General features: G+C 48.1%; 6 protein-coding genes across 6 annotated transcripts; 4 read left to right on the top strand and 2 right to left on the bottom strand.

The window, feature by feature from the left end:
* The first annotated feature begins 231 nt into the window (after positions 1-231).
* On the top strand, positions 232-1,785 carry EDB93DRAFT_856034 (mitochondrial carrier domain-containing protein). Its single transcript, XM_041457712.1, has 9 exons — positions 232-448; positions 497-551; positions 611-769; positions 821-851; positions 900-960; positions 1,020-1,140; positions 1,195-1,361; positions 1,421-1,559; positions 1,613-1,785. The coding sequence occupies exons 1-9, from the start codon at positions 381-383 to the stop codon at positions 1,682-1,684; spliced, it is 873 nt and encodes a 290-aa protein (XP_041303303.1). The 5' UTR covers positions 232-380; the 3' UTR covers positions 1,685-1,785.
* A 192-nt stretch (positions 1,786-1,977) lies between these two features.
* EDB93DRAFT_1093034 (uncharacterized protein) lies at positions 1,978-2,503 on the bottom strand (the record flags this gene model as incomplete). Its single annotated transcript, XM_041446480.1, has 2 exons — positions 1,978-2,137; positions 2,187-2,503. The coding sequence occupies 2 exons, from the start codon at positions 2,501-2,503 to the stop codon at positions 1,978-1,980; spliced, it is 477 nt and encodes a 158-aa protein (XP_041303302.1).
* Positions 2,504-2,715: 212 nt separating this feature from the next.
* EDB93DRAFT_1306695 (tetrapyrrole biosynthesis, uroporphyrinogen III synthase) lies at positions 2,716-4,179 on the top strand (the record flags this gene model as incomplete). Its single annotated transcript, XM_041454760.1, has 3 exons — positions 2,716-2,992; positions 3,042-3,365; positions 3,425-4,179. 3 exons carry the CDS (start codon positions 2,716-2,718, stop codon positions 3,703-3,705), a joined length of 882 nt encoding a protein of 293 aa, XP_041303301.1. The 3' UTR covers positions 3,706-4,179.
* Positions 4,180-4,355: 176 nt separating this feature from the next.
* EDB93DRAFT_1306687 (glycoside hydrolase family 16 protein) lies at positions 4,356-6,894 on the top strand (the record flags this gene model as incomplete). Its single annotated transcript, XM_041454759.1, has 16 exons — positions 4,356-4,504; positions 4,616-4,901; positions 4,952-5,094; positions 5,178-5,212; positions 5,267-5,300; positions 5,354-5,371; positions 5,423-5,442; positions 5,497-5,531; positions 5,579-5,695; positions 5,747-5,893; positions 5,943-5,975; positions 6,021-6,102; positions 6,153-6,255; positions 6,308-6,431; positions 6,487-6,656; positions 6,707-6,894. Coding segments are annotated over 16 exons (1,593 nt in total), but the record flags the coding sequence as incomplete, so codon positions are not given.
* A 3,872-nt stretch (positions 6,895-10,766) lies between these two features.
* On the top strand, positions 10,767-12,308 carry EDB93DRAFT_1254705 (uncharacterized protein; the record flags this gene model as incomplete). The annotated part of the gene is made up of 1 exon (XM_041453664.1): positions 10,767-12,308. The coding sequence occupies one exon, from the start codon at positions 10,767-10,769 to the stop codon at positions 12,306-12,308; it is 1,542 nt and encodes a 513-aa protein (XP_041303299.1).
* Positions 12,309-19,024: 6,716 nt separating this feature from the next.
* EDB93DRAFT_1173540 (Pkinase-domain-containing protein) lies at positions 19,025-23,435 on the bottom strand. The gene is made up of 6 exons (XM_041450424.1): positions 23,334-23,435; positions 23,109-23,268; positions 22,515-22,967; positions 19,912-22,455; positions 19,522-19,862; positions 19,025-19,468 (listed from the first exon to the last, which is right to left on the bottom strand). Exons 3-6 carry the CDS (start codon positions 22,950-22,952, stop codon positions 19,447-19,449), a joined length of 3,345 nt encoding a protein of 1,114 aa, XP_041303298.1. The 5' UTR covers positions 22,953-22,967; positions 23,109-23,268; positions 23,334-23,435; the 3' UTR covers positions 19,025-19,446.
* Positions 23,436-23,488: the final 53 nt, after the last annotated feature.

Here is a 23,488-nt window from a genome sequence, read left to right as displayed (position 1 = left end):
GCTCGAGAGACGCTAACACGAGTTGGGCCAGGGCGGGACACGTGCTTACGAATTCGATCGTGCCAAATGACTCTGGATGACTATTGTGATAGAAAGGAGAACAGGGGTGCGTGCTTAGCTAGCTAATACCTACAAGGGGACAACGGTGTGGTCCGGGGTAGAGTTTTGATGAGGAGTGAAAAGGATGTCGCGGTTAGGGAGGCGACGCATGGTGCCGGATCCTTCCGAGTGTTCAGGAACCGGCACCACCAGGGACAACATGAATCGTGTTCACCCAAGACTGGTTTAGTGGAAACTGAAGTCGAACCGAATTACAGTGTATACTATTCTTAATCGTAACTGGTTTTCATCCTTTGGTCCGAACCTTCAATTCTCAAAAAATGAACTCTAAGAAAGAGAAGCCCGTCCACTCTCTCATCGCGGGTACGACTGCAGGAGCAATAGAGGCGTAAGTGAAGTCATTTCCCATTACTCATGGCTCATCTTCAGAAGATAGATTCGTGACATACCCCACTGAGTTCGTAAAGACCCGGTCACAGTTCGGTGGACAGGTGGGTGGTTATTTTCTTCCGTCATGAAAACTGACTGGTGTGTTGCTTCTTTTAATCAGCGAGAGTCACCTTTAACTATCATTCGCTCGACTTTACGCGAAAAGGGTGTAGCGGGTCTGTATTCGGGTTGTTCGGCACTCGTGATAGGCAATTCAGTCAAGGCTGGTGTTCGATTCGTGAGCTATGACCACTTCAAGAGTATGCTCGCAGACGCAGAGGTAATTTTTGTCAGATACTGGGAGGAAGGAACTGGCTGAGTATATTTGAAGGGTAATGTCAGTGCACCTAGAAGTTTACTTGGTATGTGAGCACTATGTGGGGACTGCATATATCTGATGATAAAAATAGCTGGTCTCGGAGCTGGTATGACGGAGGCCATCATCGCTGTTACTCCTTCAGAGACTATCAAGTATGTGTATGCTTATCTTAACTTTGTTCTGTTAATCTCATTCTTGTCTCTTATTTCAGGACCAAAATGATCGATGACGCCAAACGTCCAAACCCGCAATATCGCGGTCTTGCTCATGGAACAATGTCTATAATTCAACAGGAAGGCATACTCGGTATATATCGAGGGCTCTTTCCTGTTGTGAGTGTTTCCGACGCGCATATAATATGTGTATCTCTCAATTGTGGACCTTAGATGATGCGTCAAGGAGCCAACTCTGCAGTACGTTTCACGACATACACGACTCTCAAACAGTTCGTTCAGGGAACCACGCGTCCAGGCCGGCAGTTGCCTCCAGGGATCACGTTTGGGATCGGTGCAGTAGCTGGTCTGGTGACAGTCTATGCGACGCAACCGCTAGAGTGAGCATTGCTCCCCCCCTGTATGCGTTGATAAGAGCTCATCCTTTTCATAATCACAGCGTGATTAAAACGCGGATGCAGTCACTAACAGCGCATCAGCAGTATCGCAACTCTTTCCACTGTGGATATAGGATCTTGACGGAGGAAGGAATCTTCCGGTTTTGGACTGGTACAACGCCACGACTGGCCAGATTAGTTGTGCGTTTTTTTCATCATGCGACGTTGAAGTCGTTCAAATCTTAAATCTGCAGGCGAGCGGAGGCATCGTGTTCACGGTCTATGAAAAGATTATTAGTATCATCGGTGGTCGGGAGCAGGACTAGCAGGTTCATACAGGATATTCCCGAACCAAGTCGCCCAACGCACTCCCGGAGGGCACGATATAAATAATCCTGAACCTGTGGGTGACCTTCCTCACAACATCAGCCTCATCTTTCAGAGCCTGGCAGTGGTTCCTGAGTAGATATTACATGGTGCAATTACAGCGAGTGCTAGCACGCCAGGCTACAGTCCTCAGTATCACTGATGCTTCCTCGCACGATCACAAGTCTCGTTTTCAAAGTTAAAGTTCTTATTCCATGCCAATCAGGATTCTCGCAAGTATCGCCATTTCCTTTCACTGCCCCTTCTCATGGTCCGGGACTCCCTTTCCGGAAGTTTCGACAGTTTGTACAGCACCTACAAACTTTTCCATTTCCTGCTTGGCCTGAGTAATGGTGCTGCCAGGCGAGTATATCTCCGGCAAGTACTCATGGGAGAATCTCGCAATCCAATACCTGAGGCAGTACTGGTCAGCCGCGCATAGGGTATCTGAGAGAAACCCACTTGGAGTTCCAGTATTCTGGCTCACGCCTATGGGCAATTGAGTGCAAGTAGTCAGAATAGGAATTGCCTACCTGGGTTTGTACAAGCTCATGACGGTCATCGAAATCATCATTGAGCAAGTGGAGGAGCATGAACAGAGGCTTCTGAGCACCGTGACGAATTGAATACATAACGGCTCCGACGTTGAGATTAGCTGATTGCTGGTTGAAAAGTTTGAGCCTGGCGCCATATGTTCTTCGGCGAGAGCGGAGCGGTGGAGGTGAACGAGCAAAGAGGGTCTGCACTACAGGCGACAACCAGAGTTCCGCCTTAGCCATCGTAGTTTACTCGAGTCTTGAGGCTTCTGAAGACTAGGGTCACATAACTAATTTGGGGGCGGCTGGGGACTTTCTGGCGCATCCTAAGCAAGACCTCATATAGCTGATTTCGTGGACGTGCCGATTAGGACTTTCCTTCCCATGCTGACCGTCAACTCGCGCTCGTGATTCAGCTTACCTTCCATCAACGATTCAACATACTGGCACGGTCAATGTCGAATGTCCTGCTTTTGCGAGCTGCCAGTCAAGACAGTCCAGATCGATATGAGGATGCTTTCAGGTCTCGCGGATACCATCCAATATCAGTTCCGGTACTAGAGACTAATATAGTCGGCCGCGAGGAGCTAGGACGCAGATTGAGTACCGGTCTAGAGAAGCAGAGCCTTTCTGGAGTTATAATCACGAGCCAGCGAGCGGTTGAGGCATGGTCCGAGGCGGCTCAAACATTGATCATTGCCGATAACAACACACCTCTCAAGCCTGAATCTGGTATGGTCTATTGGCTGAATGCATCGTATCGGACCTCACAACCAAACAGACTGGTGGTCTGTGCCGTTCTATGCAGTCGGAGAAGCTACATCGGTTGCACTTCGTGATCTTTCTGATAAGATACCTCTGTATGCACCCAGAGATATTCGAGGTGGCTCGGAGACGGGAACTGCGGAACGCCTCGCGAGATTCATACTCAAGGATCTTCCCTCGGATGGGACAAGCAGGAAACTTCTCTACCTCACTGGAGATAAAAATCGTGACACGTTACCGAAGATTCTGGAATCGGCTGGTGTTGCTTTAGACCCACTCCAGGTCTATGCCACACAAGGTTCATCCATGTTTCCTCACGATTTATCGCTTGCATTGGCACGTGTCAAAGGAAAGTATTTCGTGGCCTTAAATTTGCAGCACTTTTGAAATTTCTAACAGCGGAGGGATTATCTTGGGGATGGATTGTCTACTTCGCCCCTTCAGTAGCTGATTTCGTGACGCCAATCCTGCGGGATCACTTCGCCCTGCCTGCGTCTAATTCTAGCACAGAGGATTGTGCTCAACTTTCAGAACATCATCACGTCAAAGTTGCTGCGATAGGACCTACTACGGAATCCTTTCTCCGACAGACTTTGAAGTTGTCGGTGGCAGTAACCGCGAGAAATCCCAAGCCGGATGATCTTGCCAACGAGGTCCTTCAACATGATGAGGCACAATGACATTCATCACTCCATGTATACCTTTCATCGCTTTGTCAATACTGCAAAACATGCTCAGTACATATGCCAACCTCGTTCACTTTTCACACAATCACACGTCGGAACTGACAGACATTACGGAATGGAAAACTTTACGGAACCTTACGATTCCGAAAATATTGTTGGGCACCAATTTCAATGCAATTTACCCAATCTCCAACACGCTGTCAACAGTCAACTTCTAACTACACGTCATTCTTTTGCATCACATTCTTTACTCTACGTACTCCTGAGGCAACCTGAACAGCAGCGTAAAGCTGGTTCTTTCACTGTTACGACATGAACTCTCCGCTGCTGCGACAGGAATATGGCGGGTCGTCGACCAGTTTGCTACCTCCCAGGGCACAGGGTCGCTCCAGGTCGTCGTCAATAGTGAGTGAGTACGACACGGGATTCGCAGGACCAAGCAGGTCTCCGAGTCCTTCAACGCATGAAGTAAGTTTTAGAAATAATACCCAATGTTTCCGATTAATTGAACTCGTCACGGTGGATAGAATTCGCTCGCGGACAAAGTAGGCTAATGCACTTTCTCTATAATCGTTGTTTGTGACATCTGTTTGTAGTATGCCTTACAACTCAATCCCGAAGACTGGGGCACAAGCGCCCTGCATGTAGGCACACCTGAACCAGATGATTACCTTCACACTCCAGACCCAAAGCGTGATCTTAAGAGTGACAAGGGAGGTCACATTTTCACTGCGCGTGGGATTGCAAACCTGGGATGTCTATTTCTCTTGGTCGCACTGATGCTTATGTTATTGTACGTTATGCAACTGCATCAGCATGTCTGTACTAACGTTCCTCCGATAGCCTCGGTAAGTTAGTGCTCACTATGAGACGCAGGCAGGATTCAGCAGCTGATATTCTCGAGTAAAGTGTTTCCAATCGTCAGTCACCTGTCCAGGAAGAAGCCAAGTCTCCAGGGAGGATTCAATCTCGGTGGCACCAACGCAACGGGGCAGATTCCATCGATGCCTGGCAACCGCGGCGTCATAGACGTCGATACTCCGAAGGAAGCTTACACGAAGGCATCGTACATGAACCAAAACGACATGTGGGATCTTGTTTTCTCTGACGAGTTTGAAGTTGAAGGACGGTCATTTTATCCCGGAGACGATCCATACTGGGAGGCTCCAAACCTGCATTACTGGGGCACGGTCAGTCAAGGTCATTTCCATAGATTGTATGGGACTAAAACATTGGACAGAATGATTTAGAATGGTACGATCCAAGCCAAGTAACAACGAAAGGAGGCGCATTGCAAATCAGATTGGAAAAGGCCGATCCTGCTTCAAATCACAATCTCACATACAGGTCAGGCATGGTAAGTCGAGATCATCTCATTGTGGTGTACTGAGATATGTATATTGTAGATCCAAACATGGTAACGAGTTCGACTTCAAGTTACCTTCGACACTAATGAGTGCCTAAAGGAACAAATTTTGTTTCACAGGTGGCCTCATTGAGAGTGAGCTACCTATGCGTTGTTTGCTGCCGATATCTACTGATCACTAACTTGTAGCTTCCGTTGTCCTACCGGGATCTAACAATGTCCAGTAAGTAGGCTGTTGTAAGACTATCGCGTTTTGCTGAATACCTGTTATTTAAGCGGTCTTTGGCCTGCTGTGTGAGTCTGGTTTTTCTTCACGTGGGAATGTGATTGACATTTTCTACCAAGCTGGACAATGGGAAATCTAGGTTCGTGCATTGTTGTCTCATCGCTTTGCGTATTTAAACCAACCATTTCCAAAGGTCGTGCAGGCTTCGGTGCTAGTTTAGAAGGATTGGTATGTGAACCTCTATCGAAGAGGTCATATTAACCAGACTATTTCAGTGGCCATATTCATATGACAGTTGTGACGTTGGCACGTTGCCAAATCAAACTTACCCCGGGACGTCCAAGCCGCTCGCCGCTGTACAGAACGGTGATCCTGATAATGGTGGCGTCTTGGTTAGTTCTCTACACGAATTGCCGTCCTAGATCTTCATTCATCTTTTGCAGTCATATTTACCTGGTCAACGACTTTCTGCTTGTACCTGCCCTGGTGAATCACATCCCGGTCCAGTCCGTAAAAATGGCAGTTATGTCGGCCGTTCTGCGCCGGAGATTGATATCTTCGAGGCGACAGTTGATAGTGGGATTGGCAAGGTTCGCTTACCTCAGGTTTCAATCAGCGTTGACTCACAAATTCATGAAGGTTTCACAATCAGCACAGTGGGCTCCTTTTAACGTAGGTCTGGATTATGACCAAATGGGATGTTATTAACTCTTTTAGGCGGGATATCAATGGTTGAACACTTCCGACAATCTGCAGATTTATCATCCAAACATCACTGTCCTGAATCCTTACCATGGAGGTACGCACTCATTCTTCATGCCAAATTCGTAACCAACAGCTGCGTTGCAGGAGCGTTTCAACAGACTACTAGTGGTCTCTCACTCACAGACCAAGACTGCTATGAGCTTGATACGGGTTGCTATAGCATCTATGGATTTGAATACAAACCAGGGTTTGCAGGAGTCAGACCACAATTTTTCCCCTGTGCTCACATATATCTCCAGGTTCGATGCTGGATACATCACTTGGATTAGTAGCGGCGAGGCCGTCTGGACAATCTATTCTGGTGGACTTGGGCCTGATACTGAGACCGAGATTGGTGCTCGTATCATCCCTCAGGAGCCCATGGTATCACGACAACTTTTCTCGCAAGCGAGCATGAAATACTGACCACGCCCTGTAGTATATCATTGCCAACCTTGGATTTTCGCTCAATTTCGGAGGAATTGATTTCGGGGACCTCCAGTTGCCTGCGACCATGTTGATCGACTATATTCGCATCTATCAGCCTTCAAATGCGCACAACATTGGATGTGATCCCCCTGACTTTCCGACTGCCACTTATATCGAGACGTGAGCCCCTATCCCAACCAAGACGTTCGAGGTTTGCTAAATATTTTCAGATACAAGGAAGCTTATACCAACTTTAATCTCACTGGGTGGAGCTTCCCGAGTTTTAATCAGACAGTGCCTAAGAACAGATTGAACGGAGGGTGTTGAGCACCTATCTAGGTCATCCGTACATTCACGACTTGCAGGATCATTGCTTATTGGGATCTGGGGTTAATTCATTGCATACAATTCCTGCACCAATCGCATTTTACTGTTGGTTCTCGCACATATCCGTATTACATTCACGATGTTACTTTAATACTTGAGTATATATATAACAAGCTTCACTGATGGAAAACGGCGAGAAATTAGAATCCTCCTTCAGCTCAGATGTATTAAAAGAGGCGGATCAAGCACCTCCAGATGCGCCTGAACAAACTCCAGATTATCTCGCCATGTTAACGCATCCTAATACCCCTCCCCATCGCCTCGATCTCAAGGTAAACGCCATATGTGCCGTGCAGCGAAATTTGTCTGTAGAAAAAGAGTTAGTACGAAATGCGCGTGTACTACGCATCACGACACTGCACAAACGTTTCGTCGAAGTCCAAACTCCTGCAACAGGCGAAATTCACTGTCTTCCACGGATAACTTTCGCTTTCAACCCACCTCGGTCGAATTGGACTGTCAACCGCAGACAGTTTCCACTGCAGTCTGCGGGCCGCATACGCAACAACATTCAATGGATCGCAGGGCCTGACACTGCAACGAGCAGTGCTCGACCTTTGAACAGACGTTTTTGCGCATGGACAACTATACACTGCTATATCGAGAGTTCGCAATCGTCGTGATATCAGAACATTGTGGTCCGAGACCCCGAACGTTGTTTACAATAGTTTGTTACTATGTTGAACATGTCGACAACGCCCGTCCGCAGGCGAGCGGACTGCTTGTAGTGGAGTAAGGCTTGCTTAGCGGGCGACTCGTGGTTATTGAGGTTTGCCCTCTTTCTAACCTTTCCCGTCATCTCGCTAGGTGAGCTAGTCGTTTGGATTTTGTTGCTAGCCCTCCTACTAACCTTTCACGTCGCATCGCTAGCTTATTTTGAAGTCTCGGTCGGCCGATTCGTCATAAACAACCACTCTTGCGCGATGACTTAGTGCGAGTATACGACTCTATGATGCACCCCTTGATCCACGACGACCTTCTTTGGGTTTCGGTCTTCTGCGGCTAGGCGAGTTAGTAGCATCTGACGATCCTTCTTTGCGGGAGTTTTCAAAGTACACCCTGCGCACATCGGTTACCGTCTCTCATGCCAGTTTCTCCTTCCTAGTTCAGCGGGACAAGACTGATGCGCAGTATGAAGGAAACAAAGTCGTGATTCAACAGGTGCCAGTTGGATCCGACCCACTTCCTATCTTTACGCGTTTCCTTGCATCCCGCGACTCCCGTTTTCCTCTACATCCGTTTCTCTGGCTCAAGAGCGACGGCAACCCGCCCACCCGATCATGGTTCATTTGGCGTCTTCGCCGATATTTTCCTTCTTTTTTTCAGGTCATTCAATGCGAGCCGGTGGTGCTACCTCCCTCGCAGCGGCGGGCGTATCTCCCGACAACATCCGAGCAGTTGCTCGATGGAACTCGGATACCTTGGAGCGCTACGTTCGTAAAAATACGACTCTGTTGCAAGCGTTGTTGTTTCATGGTCGTCCTGTGCACGACCCGCCTTTTGCCAATGCATAATTTTTTAGTCCGTGCGTCTATGTATTTTTATATTTTTTATCTATTTTTATCTACACTTCATTTTTATTCTTCCCTCCCTACCCCCCCATTGACATACGCATAATAGCGGTCATTCCTACGTCTTTTCGATTGTGTCTAGGGCTCGGTTACTTACCTGGGACGCCTTACTGTTAGTCAGCAATAACAGTCGGCTCCTCGGCACGAGGAGGAGCCGTTTTGACTACTTAGGTGTTCGAACGCCTCGTTAAATCCTGCGAGGCCCATTAGCACTCATCAACTTGCTTATGTGGAAGTAGACTCAGATATCACATTCGTCCCACACCGAATTGCCCCTCACAGAATAAGACAGGTGGCAATATGCTGGCGTCACAGAAACACTCTCCTCAATGGGATTCCGTGGCGGTTCTAATTGCCACGAAGAATAATCTCACTGGCAACACATAAAAGCAAGGCATCCGATTCCCGTTTTTCTCCTTAGATTGCTTTCATTCCATAGACACCACATCCTCACAAACAATGCGTTTCCCAGTTGCCCTCGCTGTTGTTGCTACTCTGACAGCATCAATATGTGCCAAGCCCATCAACGCTGATGCCGATGCTGACGCCCACGTTGGAGGATGTCCTCATTTATGCTTTCATTTTGCAACTTGCGAGCACTGCCCTCAAAAACTCTGCGTATGACTGGTTTGCATCCTGTATTCAACCACATAACTCACCAGTGAGGTAGTTTGCCTTTTTATGTTCCTAAAGCGCCAGTGAGCCACGATTCTACTTTCACATCGTTGCAATATGGTTGATGGAACTGCGCACAAGTTAGTACAAATGGTTTTCTGCTCGGTTGATCAACGGGGTCACATGAATCTTACACTGATCGATATTTAGGGAATGTTTTGATGTCGTACCAAATGTGAAGAAAATATTGGAAGTTTAAACTGACATAAAGATGTGGAAATAACTTCAACTTTTGGTGATGTTAGAAAAGACACATTTTGGCGAAAGGGATCGATAGATTTCATGAATCATAGGCCTGGCTGATATTTTTTCGATTTGTATCTACGTATATCTGCCTCTAAATTGTCGATTTTCACTCTGATCGTAACGGCGGTTAACCGCCAGTCACATTCTTTGCTTATTTCGAGACTTCTGTCACGTGAATGTAAGGTTTATGGAAACTCTAGGTCTAGTCTACGTAGAGTCTATTATGGGTCCTGTCTGGGTCCTGTCTGGGGGTGTGCCAGCCGCCCGGCCAGATTGAAGCGGAGTTCAATTCCAAATCGGGACGATATGAGTCAACTTGTAACGCCTACGGTATACCACCCGCCGCCTCCCGCTTGCTGTTTCCTATGTTGAGAGAGACCAAAAGATTCGCCTAGAAATCTGGTGGTGCTGGGTGGTAGAAAATGAGGCGCCAAGGAGGTAGAAATTCCGTAAGGCTGAGGAAGGAGGATGTCATCTTTGATCATACTGGCTGAGTTAACGAAGCGGGTTAAAGACAAATATAACAGGCCTGCGAGTTCGGCTTCATTGGAGAGTCCCGCAAAGAGAGTGACGACATACATGGCCCCGCCGGGTGCGTGGTCGTCGCGGTGAATGTCGACGAGCTATATTAGACCTGGTGCTCAGCGGTCGTGCCGCACCGTGGTAGTCCCGATCATAATGCTACCCAAAGCGGCATATCGGCATCTGCCAAATTTCAAATTCCTCGCTTGGCCTGCCAAATCACTCTGAGTTCGACCAGTCTGACTACGTCAATAAATTCTCACCATCTCAAATTGACGCACAATCAGACTAGTTACGAGTCTAGACGAGCTAGGGGCTGGCGCAGTCGTCGTGCGTGTGTGTGAGTACTCACTGGGCGTGAGTCGTGACGCGTGACTTCCAAGCTGACTCACATCTTCCTGATTTGGAATTGAACTCCGCTTCAATCTGGCCGGGCGGCTGGCACAGATATCAAGAAAGGGTACAATTCGCGAATTGGTTTTATATACAACAAGCAGTCCGCTCGCCTGCGGACGGGCATGGTTGATCTGTTATAGCAACAAACAATTGTAAGTAATGTTCGCGGTCTCTTTTTCCTCATTGGACGCGGACCACAATGTTCTGATATCACGACGACTGCGTACTCTCGATATCGCAGTGTATAGTTTCCCATGTGCAAAAACGTCTGTTCGAAGGTCGAGCACTGCACGTTGCAGTGTTAGGCCCTGCGAGTCGACACCATATTGCAAATCGCTCCGTCGTTATAGATATACGCTTGGATTGATTTCTGATCACGTGAGAGGTCGCGTCACGGTCAGCCGCTGGCTTATTTATATCTGTGCCATATTTTCCACCATCCCTCCACAGCTGCTTCACGTCCCTTGAACCTACAACACAAATCATTTTTTTCATGCCTACTGTCTCACGAAAGCGAAAATCTCGTACTCGTCCTGAATCAAAGCCATATGAGCGGCGAGCTGGCATCCTGCATTCTTCCAGCCCTGCACTTTCCGATGACCAAAACGGTGATGAATGCCCTCCCTCACCAATCTTGAATATAGCGGACAAACCTGGATTTCCTACATACACTCAGTACAAACGTCTAGAGATGGCATACCTGCAGTCCCTGTCCCCGCGGAAACGTGACAAGGCCCTCATATCTCAGTGCATGTTCGATAAAATCTGGGACGTACTACATCAACCGGATGCATGCTCTATTGGGACACCACAGTTTCGCTTCTGGGTTCGCAAGATGTTCACGCTCAGCACACCCGACAGAGAAAACGATGACTGTGAGGCACTGGCAGTTGTCATCCTCCATGAGAACAGACCAGTCGCCGTTCAGGAGCAGCTATATGAACTCTTTTGTTACTGCCACGAAGAGTCCAACCACGGCGGTCGGGACAAAACTTGCGCTGTCATCCGCCAGCACTACTCATGGGTCCCGAAAGAGCTTACTGCGCAGTTCGTCAAAGCTTGTCCTACGTGTACCTTCAAACGGAGCGGGAACCCGGAGCTTATTGCACTAGTCCAGGGGAAGATGTCCACTCACAAGCTTAAGGAGGAGGAATCCCAAGGTTTGCTGTGCCAGTCAGGTTCTCCTGAAACAGGTTGGCGGTTTTCTGGAGGTCCACTCGATCAGACCGAAAATGTCGCCCGTTTCATCGACCCTCCGTCCACCCCTTCACCGTCTTTGTACCTGCAGAGTCCTAAGCTACCCATGCGTCCCCGACCACCCTTGCTAGATTCAGCACTACAAGACCTCACTGGCATGCATTTGAGGCAAATTCACACCGGCTTAGACCCATTGACCTTGGACCTCGCGAGTCTGTGTAGTCATTCTGATGCGAAGCCAGGTGATTTGCCGTCTCTAGCAGAAGCCTACCGGGACAACATGAAAGATGACCAGTACAAATTGGCCGCTCTGTGGCCCGAAAATATTTCAGACTCGCTCCCCCCTGAACTGCAGCGCCTACAACTGTCGAGCCCAGTTTTTGCACAGGACTTACACGTTAACCAGATCGATCCTGCCCTGCTAACCAGGGAAGAGAAAAACAACAGAGAAAGAAACGGTTGCATGGAGGGAATGTTTCCCTCGTTACCTTATTCGCCATCGGACTTCAGAGAGTCGCCTAACCTCAGGTTCCCGTCGTCTCCCGTGACTCCCGAGGAGCAACAGCGCCATAGTCTGTATGAAGATTGGACACCGCTAAGTCTAGGGATCAGTCCAGCGTCTTCTCAATGGCAGTTTGGCAACATGTCAGCTTACCAGACACCAATGTTCAACTCTGCGACGGGCAACAGGTCAATGACAGACTCCGAACACCATCATATGTTGCCCGTTTCGCCACCATTGTCACCTCTAACACCATTCATTAGTGGTTCACCAATGCCTACTAAAGAGGGAGTATTTGGAGACGCAGCTGTTGAGGGGAATTTGATGATGATATAGCTGAGATTTCAATAATTTTGCTTCGGAAACTATGTACATTATCTATTCCTACAAGGAGGCTAGTCCGCATCAACGCTGCATGTGCATAAGTATGTTGGCCCTTTTTATTGACGAATTGGTCCGCAATAACTCGCGGTGGAAATGAAGGACCGCTCGATGTCATCTTAATCGAACGAGAACAATGTTAATCGACCTGCCCAGTTACAATTATCATTGGTGAACGTGGTAATCCGTCTCCCTCTGTGTAGTGAAGCAGAAGAAAGCGCTATTGAAATCCCCCGTGCATGCGACAGAGACCATATGAAACTTACTGGAGACTTGCGTACCCCGTTTTCTATCGACTTATCGATTTGTCATATTTTTCCTGAATCATCAACTCACGGGCATAGTAATTCAGTTCTTGCAACAGGCAATAGTAAATCAGACTACATGTTATTCGTTCGAGGTTACTTGGTGTCTCAGTGTTTTTGTGTTATTATTACTTGGCAATTATTTGAATTTTGAACGACTGCTATCGATGTCTGAAATTGTAAGTGGATACGCTCGGGACCTTGACATCAGCCTATGATGGTCAATGCAACACCCGGCTAAAGACACATGAAACATATTAAGATCTTGTCGAGGGATTTCCAGCCAGCTTTTGAATCTTGTGATTAAATCATACAAAGATGACGCTCCATTGTCGATGTGAAACCCCTGCCAAATCCCCATGTTGCCAGTAGACCACCGCTATTGTGCTTTACCCGCAACATGTTCGCGCAAATATCTCACTCTATAGCATGGCGAGACGTTGCAGCCAACAATGAATAAAAAAATACACTCACACCTGCCATACGTATATAAGGCTGTCGGCTGCATAAGTTGTAAATCCAGCCCCCTCAACACTGCTCTTGCTTTATTCGACCTACCATTTGACTCATAGGAGTTGGGGAGCACCCCCACAAATAGTATACCGACACGGGCGTGATCGAGTTTCAGCCGCCCTTCAGGTGTCTTAAACTCGATCCCTTTCGCGCCGGTGGCAATCTTGCATCATAGAATAGTGATAGTTGCTCTAGAGTTCTGCGAAGGTATATGTTACATATCATATTAGTGAAGTATAATCACTGACTTACCAGTGTACCGCAGGACATAAATTTGACGAGGACCGGCCTTGTGCTGAAATGGGTAAATATGGAAGACCTATGTCTACTCGTATCAGCACAAGCCCGGTCCTGTCATGCCTCGTTATCATTATCCTCGCTCTTCATCTTCAGAATCAAGTCAAAACTTGAAGATGCGGAGCGAGGGTAGAGGTGAAGGGTGCCGCGGTCCCAAACGTTCTGCTGATTATCAGCAGGTTAATATCGTAATTTGTCATATCGTACAGTAATAACTTACCATGTAATGCAGGACATTGCATATGTCCTATGAAGGCGACCATACACTGGCAGATTTAAGCATTGGGTTAACGCTTGCATCTGGCAGTGGAAGCCCGCCCTGTTCAGGCTCCAGGTGCAACTAAGCCTGGCGACCTTACACTGACAGAGGTAAGCATTGAGTAAATGCTTGCATCTGTCAGTATAAGCCCGCCCTGTTCAGGCTCCAGGCGCAACTTAGACGTGCAAAACAAGCATCGCACATAGCATGTACAACAATGTCTGAGAGAACTGCGACATAGGACTTATGTGACATGGCAGCGCAAGGCTGGTCCTGTCTGCCTTCATTGGACCCCGCGGTGGTATCGTTCGTTGAACATTTTTATAGTAATTGATGATGACAGAATGTCAATTGTGTCTGTGAGCACGAGACCAGGACACATCCAAAGGACGATCATGTCATCCTTAGCAGATGAGGTGTTAGATGTCTGAGAGATGATCTTGCTGGTGGCGGAGAGCGAAGATGCCCTAAGTAACGCATCATCACTGTGTCAGGAAACACATTCCTCGGATTATGGGGAGCTAGAGCTGGGAAATGAGGGGAAATGCTAGGAAGGTGTGGGCAGGATTGCCATTTGGCCAGCGCGGTGACGACAACTAGAACCATATGTAGTACATTTGGTACAAGAGGATAGCATGGTGTGTCAGGTAATCCACTCGAACAGAAATGCAGTGCCAGGGGGCAGACACCAAGAATCGTATTAAACCAGTCAAAATATACAGGAGATTTTAATTGATAGCAAGACTATGCAATGCTGAGAGGTTAGTGGAGACGAAGAACTTACTGCGCATACGAGAAAGTAAAGACTTGGAATTGGGCATCTGATCGCTTAGCCGTGCTGAAGCTGTGAGGCAAAACACAAAGATGCAGCATTACAGGCACACCTTCTAAAGGGGACTCGACCTTCTGCCTGGGCTCCCTCTCTCAACTCTGGGAAGAAAACACCTGCTCGATCACAGCTTTCGTTCTGGTCAAGTGCTACGTCTGGGCGCTGAGAAATTATCACAAAATTTGATAGTAAGACCTGAAATTGTCATGCGCCTATCAAATGAAATCTCGAAACATGTAGCGTCCAGCCCCTGCGGATCACAAGAACTTGGCGACAATGCCTTACCAAAAGATCAAAGTGGACACCACCATTAGAAGCATGTTTCCCTTGCCTGGTAAACAGTGGATGATCGCGTATGTATGAATGGTTCATTTCGAGTCTCGGATGAATTGGAGGATAAAGATGAAAGCGTGAAGGCCATGGCATTCTCACCAGGTGGCAAGACGGTAGCAAATGAGACTTCGCATGGATGGGCAAGGTCATGAGACTCCAATGAAATATTCAGAGTGCGAGATATTGAACGTGGTGCAGCCCGATCAAGGCAGGGGAGATGATGAAAATGGTTTGCTACTCATGCATACAGCTAGGAAACTGTTTGAGATATTCGAGGTTGCGCTTGTTGTTGGGATAGCCCCAAAGTCCGAAGGCCTCCCCATCTGTCCCGGGCAAATGTAACTCCTGTAGACGAGTCGGGACTCGGAGCCTCTGAGGACAACCACCGTGGCACCTCTCGAAATTCTCACGATACAATCTGTTAGTTCACACCTGTGACAATGCCACGTCAACTGATAATTTATATCACAGCCTTTACCATCTTGCCGAGCTCCAACTATTAGTCCGAACAATATTGGTAGTAAGACTTTAGGGTGGTTGTCAAAAGGCGTACGTTGTCAAACGAGACTGATACATTGTAGCCCTACTCAATAACGATTTTATTTGGCCATTTTATTTCGTGACACTTCCGAAATAAAATGAATAAGCTTCAACACGTTCGGCTAAGCGAGGCGCAGGGGTTTCTACTGCTCATTGGCGCAGGCGTCGTTGAAACACGATAGTACGCAGGTACCTCATACACTCGTATCATCTACTCTTTCCACTGAATACCGCCGCCTCTATTTCAGCTTTCCAATCAGCAGCGTTCTACGTATTGTTTGATCAACAACAGCACCAATACGAATGCACAGACACTCACTAATGCGTCAGCTTTTCTTAGGGTGGGACGTCTTGGTTAGGAGTCGCGCACCGGCCAGCCCCGCAGATATCTTTGGAATTGCAACAGTCGGTATCATGTACGCAGATTGCGCCAGTTTGGCTACAGGTTGGTCGCCTTGCTGTGACAGACATTATAGATGCTGTCAACGCAACAACAAAGGTGAGGAAGAAGAAGCGCATTGTTTCTGTGAGGTGGTATAATCTGCTAAGGGTTTGAGTGATTTCTTCGAGGTGCGTGGATGCTGGTGACGGTTGGAAAATGACTGGCTTTTATATCGTTACGAAAAGGTTTTGCAAAATGATTACGCTCGATGGATGACATCGCGGCAGAACCTATCCCTTCTGGTCATTTCGTAAATAAGTAAGTGTGACGATTTTGGTGCGGTCTTGCCTCGGTCGTGATGCGACGGGGGCCTGTGACCAGGCCGGAAAATGCTGCTGGCAACTTACCCAGCGGCCAGCAGGCCTACATTAATTTCCGAGATACAGTTTAGTGTTGCCATTAGCTGAACTCCGGGGTATCTAAGACTCGTAGGGATGCAATCTATATCTTCAGGCAACCCACTGCCGTGGATGATGACAACGCGTGGCACAGCACTTCTTTTGAAACGACCGTAGCGGCAAGTAGAACGAAACTTCGTGGGACTTTCGAACATGCTACATTGCTACGATCATGATCAATAACCTTATGTGGGGCTTGTGCGTGAGGAAGGGAGAAAAGCGCTCATATTTGAATTCTAGACCATCCATGACAAGATTCCGAATCTACCGAACGCATTCAAGTTGGGCCGCGATTCGGACGGTTTTACTTCGTAAGATGTTCACGCTAATAGAACCGGAGTCATGTGCCAATACCCTCCGGGAACAGGCCGGACCGTCGATGTGTAGGAGCAGCGTATGTCAAACTCTTTTGCCATTACCGTCATGACTCGAAGGAATCTGCAACTCGGGTCAGTGTATGGGACAGGGTGGGGTTTTTGGGACAATATTAAGCTACGTTCTTTAATTTGTCAATATTAATGTGCGTCTAATTGCTTATACTTGATCTGATCAAACTGTGCTGTTAAACACTAGCACGTATTTGATTTACAGTGGCTAGTTTACCCCAGACCAAACAGTACGCAGGCACCCCCTACACTCATATGATCTACTCCTTCCACTCAATACCGCCTCTATTCATTTCTCAATAAGCAGCATTCTACGTATTGCTCGATCAACAACAGCACCAATACGAATGCCGAAACACTTACCAATGATGCACCGGCTTTTTCCTTGGAACTCCGTTATGGTCTGCAGCCACGCACTGGCCACCCCCGCAGATATCTTGGGTATTGCAACAGTCGCTATCAACTGTGCAAAGTTCGTCCTGTTGGCTACAGGTTGGTTGCCTTGCTGTGACAGACATCATAGTAGATGCCGTCAACGCAACAGTAAAGATGAGGAAGGAGAAACGCATTGTTTATTTGAGGCGGTATGATCTGCCAAGGGTTCAAGTGATTCCTTCGAGGTGTGTGGATGCCGGTGACGCTATGAAAATGACCGGCTTTTATATTATTATCACGAACGAGGTTTTACAAAATTGCTATGCTTGATGGATGGTATTGCAGAAAACTTCCAGTCATTTCGCAAATAAGTGTAGCGATTTTGATGTGGTCCTGGCACTGCCTCAGTCGTGATGCACTTGGCAGTTTGTAACGAGGCAAAAAAAAAATGCTACGGACAACTTACTTAGGGGCCAGCAAGGCCTACATTAATTCAGTGAGTGTGGCAGAATATCCAAGACTCGCAGAGATGTGATTTAAATCTTCAGGAAACCCACTGCCGAGCGAAGTGACTGATATCGCAGCGATTCTTTTGTAGCAGCAGGTAGTAGCTTGAAGACGTGGACATAGTACTTACAATATTTGTGTGATGATGATCGATCAAGAGTTTATCATAATCTTATGAGGAGACGATAATGCTTAGTATCGGTAACCACTGGTTCAGACAGTCGCATCCGCCGAAAACAAGCTCTGCTCGCGCCTAGTATCAGCGCCGTTCAGCATTGTTTAAGTGCATGGGATTTGTAGCTTTGATTATTCTAACTACAAAGGTTTTATCGAATGCGCATTATGAACTGGTAGAAGATTCGATTATGACTCAGGGGCTGTAGTACTGGCAGAGCTACCACGTGGTTCATAGCTTGCTATAAAAGGCACTAAAGCCTAAATTAAGAATTTGCCAAGATCTACATTCAAGTTGGCGGCCCTCATCAACTCAAGAGTCGGATGATTTACTTCTAAGATGTTCACGCTACCGGAACAGGCTGGTCTATCAGCGTATGTCAGACTCTTTTACCATCACTGTCACGACTCGAAGGAGTCTGCAACTTGGGTGGCGGCGCAGGATCATCGGGACTGTTCAGTGTTTTACGTTATGTTCTTTGCAATTTGTCAATGTAAGTCAAGCGCTAATATACAACCCAGTGTTATATACTGCCATCACAACCATGTCTACCGAGATGAAGACTGAAGGCAACGAAAATGGAAGAATATATCAAGGTTTCACCGCTTTCCCTTTCGCGCAAACTCTCTTGACAACCTGAATGAAAACCACGTCCGATGATTACACAAAGAGCCGCTCGATCAAGTCGCATATTTCAAGAGACTCTCGAGTCATTTTGCATGCGACTCCTCGCTTAATCTCTAGCTGTAACACCTCACCGATTCACAAATGCCCACCAGTTTGGAAAATATTTTGACCTTGGACCCTGCAAGCACTTCCACCTCCAGTGCGCAGCCAGGTGACCTGCCCTCCGTGCCGTACCACACGACCTAGGGCGATTTGGTGGACGACTATGACAGGACCATCCTTTTGTTGCCTGAGGACAGCCTCCCTGCATTCCAAGAATCTCGATTGTCGCATTCAGTTCGTATTTAGCTTCCACAGGACAGTCAGATCGCTCTGTATCTGGTATTGAGACAGACTCATCTGCTTGAGCAAATCACCTCATCCGTCGTGGGGTTCCCTCGCGCCTTCGCCGGACTACGTCCCCTTTTCGCCAAAGGGTTATGTCAATGAGTCCTCCATCCGCTTCTTACCTGGCTCCCACATCCACCGAGTTACACCAGTTCTACCACAGTAGTTTCGGGTTGTCGTGCTGACACCATCACCCCCGAACACGCTGTTCATTAGTTATTTGTGCGCACCTACTATTAAAGGTTGAGAAGTGCAGAGTAAGCATCTAGAAGCACTTGAAGAATCGAAGCATGATTGTATGACGTAAATAAGATCTCAGCGCTCAGCGTTTGTATGTCGCATGAATTATGTACATTATGCATTCCTTGAGGGTAAATAAGACTGGTCCGAGTGACACATCGTATATACGGTACAGCATAAGTCTGAATTGAGATTTGCCAAATTATAACTAAGGAACAAAAACAAAGATGGAATAAAGGGGGAGAAAGAAGAAATTTTATGATGCTGACGCGATGGATGGACTTTATGCAGAAACCAAGGAGCTACGATAGCAATGAACACAAGTATAATGAAAACCAGACCAGATAACGACGCAAGGGAAACATAAGGCAGGATGTCTTGGGGATTCAGAAGAAGAGGGAGATTACAGCACGAGTAGGGTATCGGTGGCGAGCAGCGGGCATGGATGCGTGTCGATGGCGTAGGGTTCCAGCCCTGAAATTATCGCTGTAAATCGGCACGCCTATAAACTGGATCAGTGAAAGTTCAACAAATAAATAAAAAGGCGGGACACACTCTCTGATGGTGTCATACAAGAACTTGTAGCTCCTAAGATTACCCTTCAAGCGACGAATGTCAAGGCTGTACGTGTCTTTCAAACGATCTATGCGTGTCAATTCGATTGAGAAGCGAACTTCATCCCCTGCATCTTGGCTAGTATCGCCATAAATTGCCTCGTGAGTGCACATCTGCGAGTCGACTGGCGATGAAGCCGTGGCTCCAGTATCATCATCTATTGAAGCTTGGGATGGCGCCACGCCTGATACCTGGGAAGACTGCCTGCGCATAAGCAAACCTTTGAGCATCCCTCCCGCCGACGATGACGTCGACGGGACAGGCAATCCGCGCTTGTCAACCTGGTCATTGACATTAAAACAATTTGCAACGTCAACTGGTTGAACTCACCCCGTTGGATGCTGCAGACCCAACCATTGTGAACGCAGCTAGCCCATTACCGCTTCCACTGAATCCCAAGCCAATAGCACTGCTCTTCTTCCTCTTCGCACGGATACAGCGGTACTTGTATTCGCTCTCCGCTTTGAGCTCGATGCCCATCCCCTCAAGCACCTGACACACGTGTTTGATAACTTCGGGAGGAGGCCTGGTCGTGATAGTGGTCTGGTCGACAGCGCCATGGTGGATACGCAAAACATCTTTTGGAGACGACGAAGACGAGAACATGCGTCCGGCTTTGCTGAACGAGAAGGATACGTCATGTGCAGGATGTGATCTGGATAGATCCGCATTTCTGGTCTCCACTCTCGAGGTAGGACTGGGTGAAGGATACTCTGTCCTACGAGAGGCAGACATTTCGGGAGAATCGTATGGTACGTCCCTGCCAGCTTTGGCGGTACTCTTCCTCCGGAACCATTGCATGACGTTCCGTGCCTTCGTCGTTGAAGCTGCCATATCACCAGTGGGCCCGTCCTGCATCTTGCCCAGGGTGGGGAACACAGCGGTTTGCTTTTGAGGTGAAGTAACAGCAGAAGGAGGAACGCTCTTCTCGTTGTCCTTGACAGGCGTGTCACCAGTAGGTGTCTTCTTTGAGAGTGATTTAATCGAGCGGCTGAAGGGCTCAACCATAACGGTAAGAGTGTTCCGCCGGTTCTTTTTGCTTGCCTCGGCATCAGTGTTGGATCCCCCTGGGCTGAGGAGCGAAGACTTGGACCGAGAATCTGGAACATCGCTGATGCTGTTCTGCGCTGAACCTCTCCTCTCCTCTACGATAGAAGATGCCCCAGCACCAGAGCTCTCCGACGGCACACGGGATGTGGATCCATTGACTGCAGCTTGCTCGCCATTTGTACCGAATATCTTGCCCAAACCGAACTTGTCGATGGAGAGACCTTTCCGGTGGCGGCTAGAGGCAGAGCCCGTTGAACTGGTACCATTGCCTGTATTGACAGACCGACACGACTTGTCCTCCGTAGACATAGGGGGACTTGCTGGAGAAACAGAGACAGTGGGTGTCCGATTTTGCGCAGCGCGTAAGGTCGAGGAAGACAGCTGAGCTGGTTGATTTCGTGAGGGAGGAGTAGTGGTCGCGGGAGGGGCAGGAAGTGGTCTTGGGTTCGTGTTGAAAGAAGAGTCGCGACTGGACTTTTGCGTTGCGGGAGTGCTGATGCTTGTAGTGGAAATGACGCGATCTGAGGTACCTGTCTGTGAGCTGTCCTTCTTGGAGATAGATTGATTGAAGTGTGGAGCAGGCTCTGGCATCGGAGTACTGTGGTCGGCATACTCGACCTGGATCGTATGTCTATCAATTGTCCCTTTCTTCTTTGCAGGATCTGGCTGGATGGATGACGGAACACCGTTACGCGAAGATAGGGCTCCTTGAGAGCTTCCTTCTCTACTGCTCCTTCCAACCGACGGTGTGTCATCAGGCTTGGAGATGGTAACAGGAATATGAACAGCGTGCGAAGACGGTGCGAAGGGATCATCATCATTGGACGATTGTACTGTCTTCGGCATAACGATGGCAGAAACCGCGCCTTTCCGGGAAGCGGGAACGGCATTTGGGGGAGAAGACGAGGAGTAAATGGACTGGTCTACCGAACTGTCATAAATCAGCTCTGGCTGGCCGGAAGGTTGGTCTCTGTATGAGTGGCTCCTTGGCGGTGATGCGGACGTGACGGCGTTGTTTAGGATGCCTTCAACCCGTGCGCTCTGCGTCCGCGACACCTTGGAAGGATCTTTGGCTGCAGCGGCTGCCGCCGCCTGCCTCATCTGCCTTTGATACGCTAGTCTCCTCTGCTGGTGCTGTTCCATTGCAACGTGCTCAAGGTCATCCACAGTCTTCTCGAAGAGATAGGAATACGTTGATAGCCATGGATGTACCATGATGGACCGCAGATCAGCACGCCGTGTAGGATCGGGGACCAGCATCATAGAGAGAAGATCTCTGGCTTCCGCGGAGACGTAGTCGGGAAAAGAGAGGGGTGTGTTGACAATGTATTTATATAACAAATTAATGTTATCGCCGTCAGGGTTAGCAGGGTCATCGTCGAAAGGAAGATATCCTGCGAGCATGGCATACAATATTACGCCACAGGACCAGATATCGACGGCAGAACCAACATAGAGCCCTTCTGAGATCACCAGCTCTGGAGCGGCATAACAAGGTGAACCGCAACTCGTCTGCATGAGGTCATCTGCACGATGCTCGAAGCGATTGGCAAATCCAAAGTCGGTGATGATGACATTACGGTGACGATCGAGAAGTAAATTTTCAAGCTTGAGGTCACGGTGAACGATCTTCTTTTGGTGGATGTACCACACGCCCGAAATTAGCTGAGAGAAGAGCTTGGCAGCATCTTTCTCTTTTAGATACCGATGAGCCAGGATATGATCAAAGAGCTCGCCGCCGGAGGCGTACTCGAGAATTATGCCGATATATTTGTCCGTTTCGATTACGTCGTACAAACGAACGATATTGGGGTGCTTGAGAGTCTATGGATCGACAGTTATCGGCATCATAAACATGATTCTGGAACGAAAGGAGTTCTTACCCGAAGAACCTCAATTTCACGTTCGACCTTGGACATCCGCACAGAGGTGTCAATGTTGCCTCGCCGTATAAGCTTGACAGCGACTTCTTCTCCCCATTGACTGTGTAGCCCCAATTTCACTTTCCCAAACTCTCCTTCCCCAACAGTTTGAAGTAAAATATAGGGCCCAAACTTGGGAATCGTGCGCCTTGGGTGTGCTGCAGTGTATGCCACAGCGGCTGGGTGCGAGTAAACATCGCGATAAGCGGGCTGATCTTCGGCTTGCTGTTGGAGTTGCTGCTGCGAAGAGACTACTTGGTGTGATGCTCTTTGTCTCCGTGACGCAGACTGTGACGTGGTTACAGGTGATGGCTGCACAGACACAGACACAGTACGCGAAGCGCCATGGTGTCGAGAAGGACCTGCGTAAGAACTGTCTGGGATTTGAAGACTGTCCATACGAGCGAAGAGAAACTAGTAAAGCTCGCAGTCAGACTTTGTATATAGTTCGACCCGAAAGCTGGTTATTGTTTACAGATACATATAAAAACAACACAGCCGCGTGGGGTCTGCTGGACTGCCCGAACATAACTAAAAGAGACGAGGAGGACTCACAGCTTCTTCCTATACTCGCTTCTGATAGTATGTACGGCGGCTCAGGTCCTTAGTTTTAGCCAGCAGTTACGAAGGATGGGTGATAGATGCAAAGAATGTTGATATTCGAAGGCTTGAAATGAGAAGACCACACGCGACGGCGTGGGAGATGATGGCACACCTGGCATTCCGTTGATCGTCAATTCACCATCCTAAGAAAAAAACTGATTCAAACGAATTGCTCACCGTCCGCTAGGATCTGGGGTATTCTGCTACAACTTTGCGCTGTATGAAAACAACAGAAAGACGGACAACTGGCAAAGAACACAGAACGCCGCTACAGCTTACTACTGTGAACAGACTTGCGGTTAGCGGTTGTTCAACTTTTCCAACACCGCACC

This window comes from Suillus bovinus (genome assembly GCF_016758785.1).
Source record: "Suillus bovinus strain UH-Sbo-P2 chromosome Unknown EDB93scaffold_78, whole genome shotgun sequence".
NCBI classification, from domain to species: Eukaryota; Fungi; Basidiomycota; class Agaricomycetes; order Boletales; family Suillaceae; genus Suillus; species Suillus bovinus.
This window is presented reverse-complemented; position numbering and strand designations above follow the sequence as displayed.

Excerpts from the sequence above, each read along its gene's own strand:
- EDB93DRAFT_856034 (XM_041457712.1), top strand. The coding sequence starts at position 381 with ATGAACTCTAAGAAAGAGAAGCCCGTCCACTCTCTCATCGCGGGTACG. Across the intron at positions 852-899 it reads TGCACCTAGAAGTTTACTTG|CTGGTCTCGGAGCTGGTATG; the intron begins GTATGTGAGCAC and ends TGATAAAAATAG. Across the intron at positions 961-1,019 it reads ACTCCTTCAGAGACTATCAA|GACCAAAATGATCGATGACG; the intron begins GTATGTGTATGC and ends CTCTTATTTCAG.
- EDB93DRAFT_1173540 (XM_041450424.1), bottom strand. The coding sequence starts at position 22,952 with ATGGACAGTCTTCAAATCCCAGACAGTTCTTACGCAGGTCCTTCTCGA. Across the intron at positions 22,456-22,514 it reads GTGAAATTGAGGTTCTTCGG|ACTCTCAAGCACCCCAATAT; the intron begins GTAAGAACTCCT and ends GTCGATCCATAG. Across the intron at positions 19,469-19,521 it reads TTGTATGACACCATCAGAGA|GCGTGCCGATTTACAGCGAT; the intron begins GTGTGTCCCGCC and ends TCCAGTTTATAG.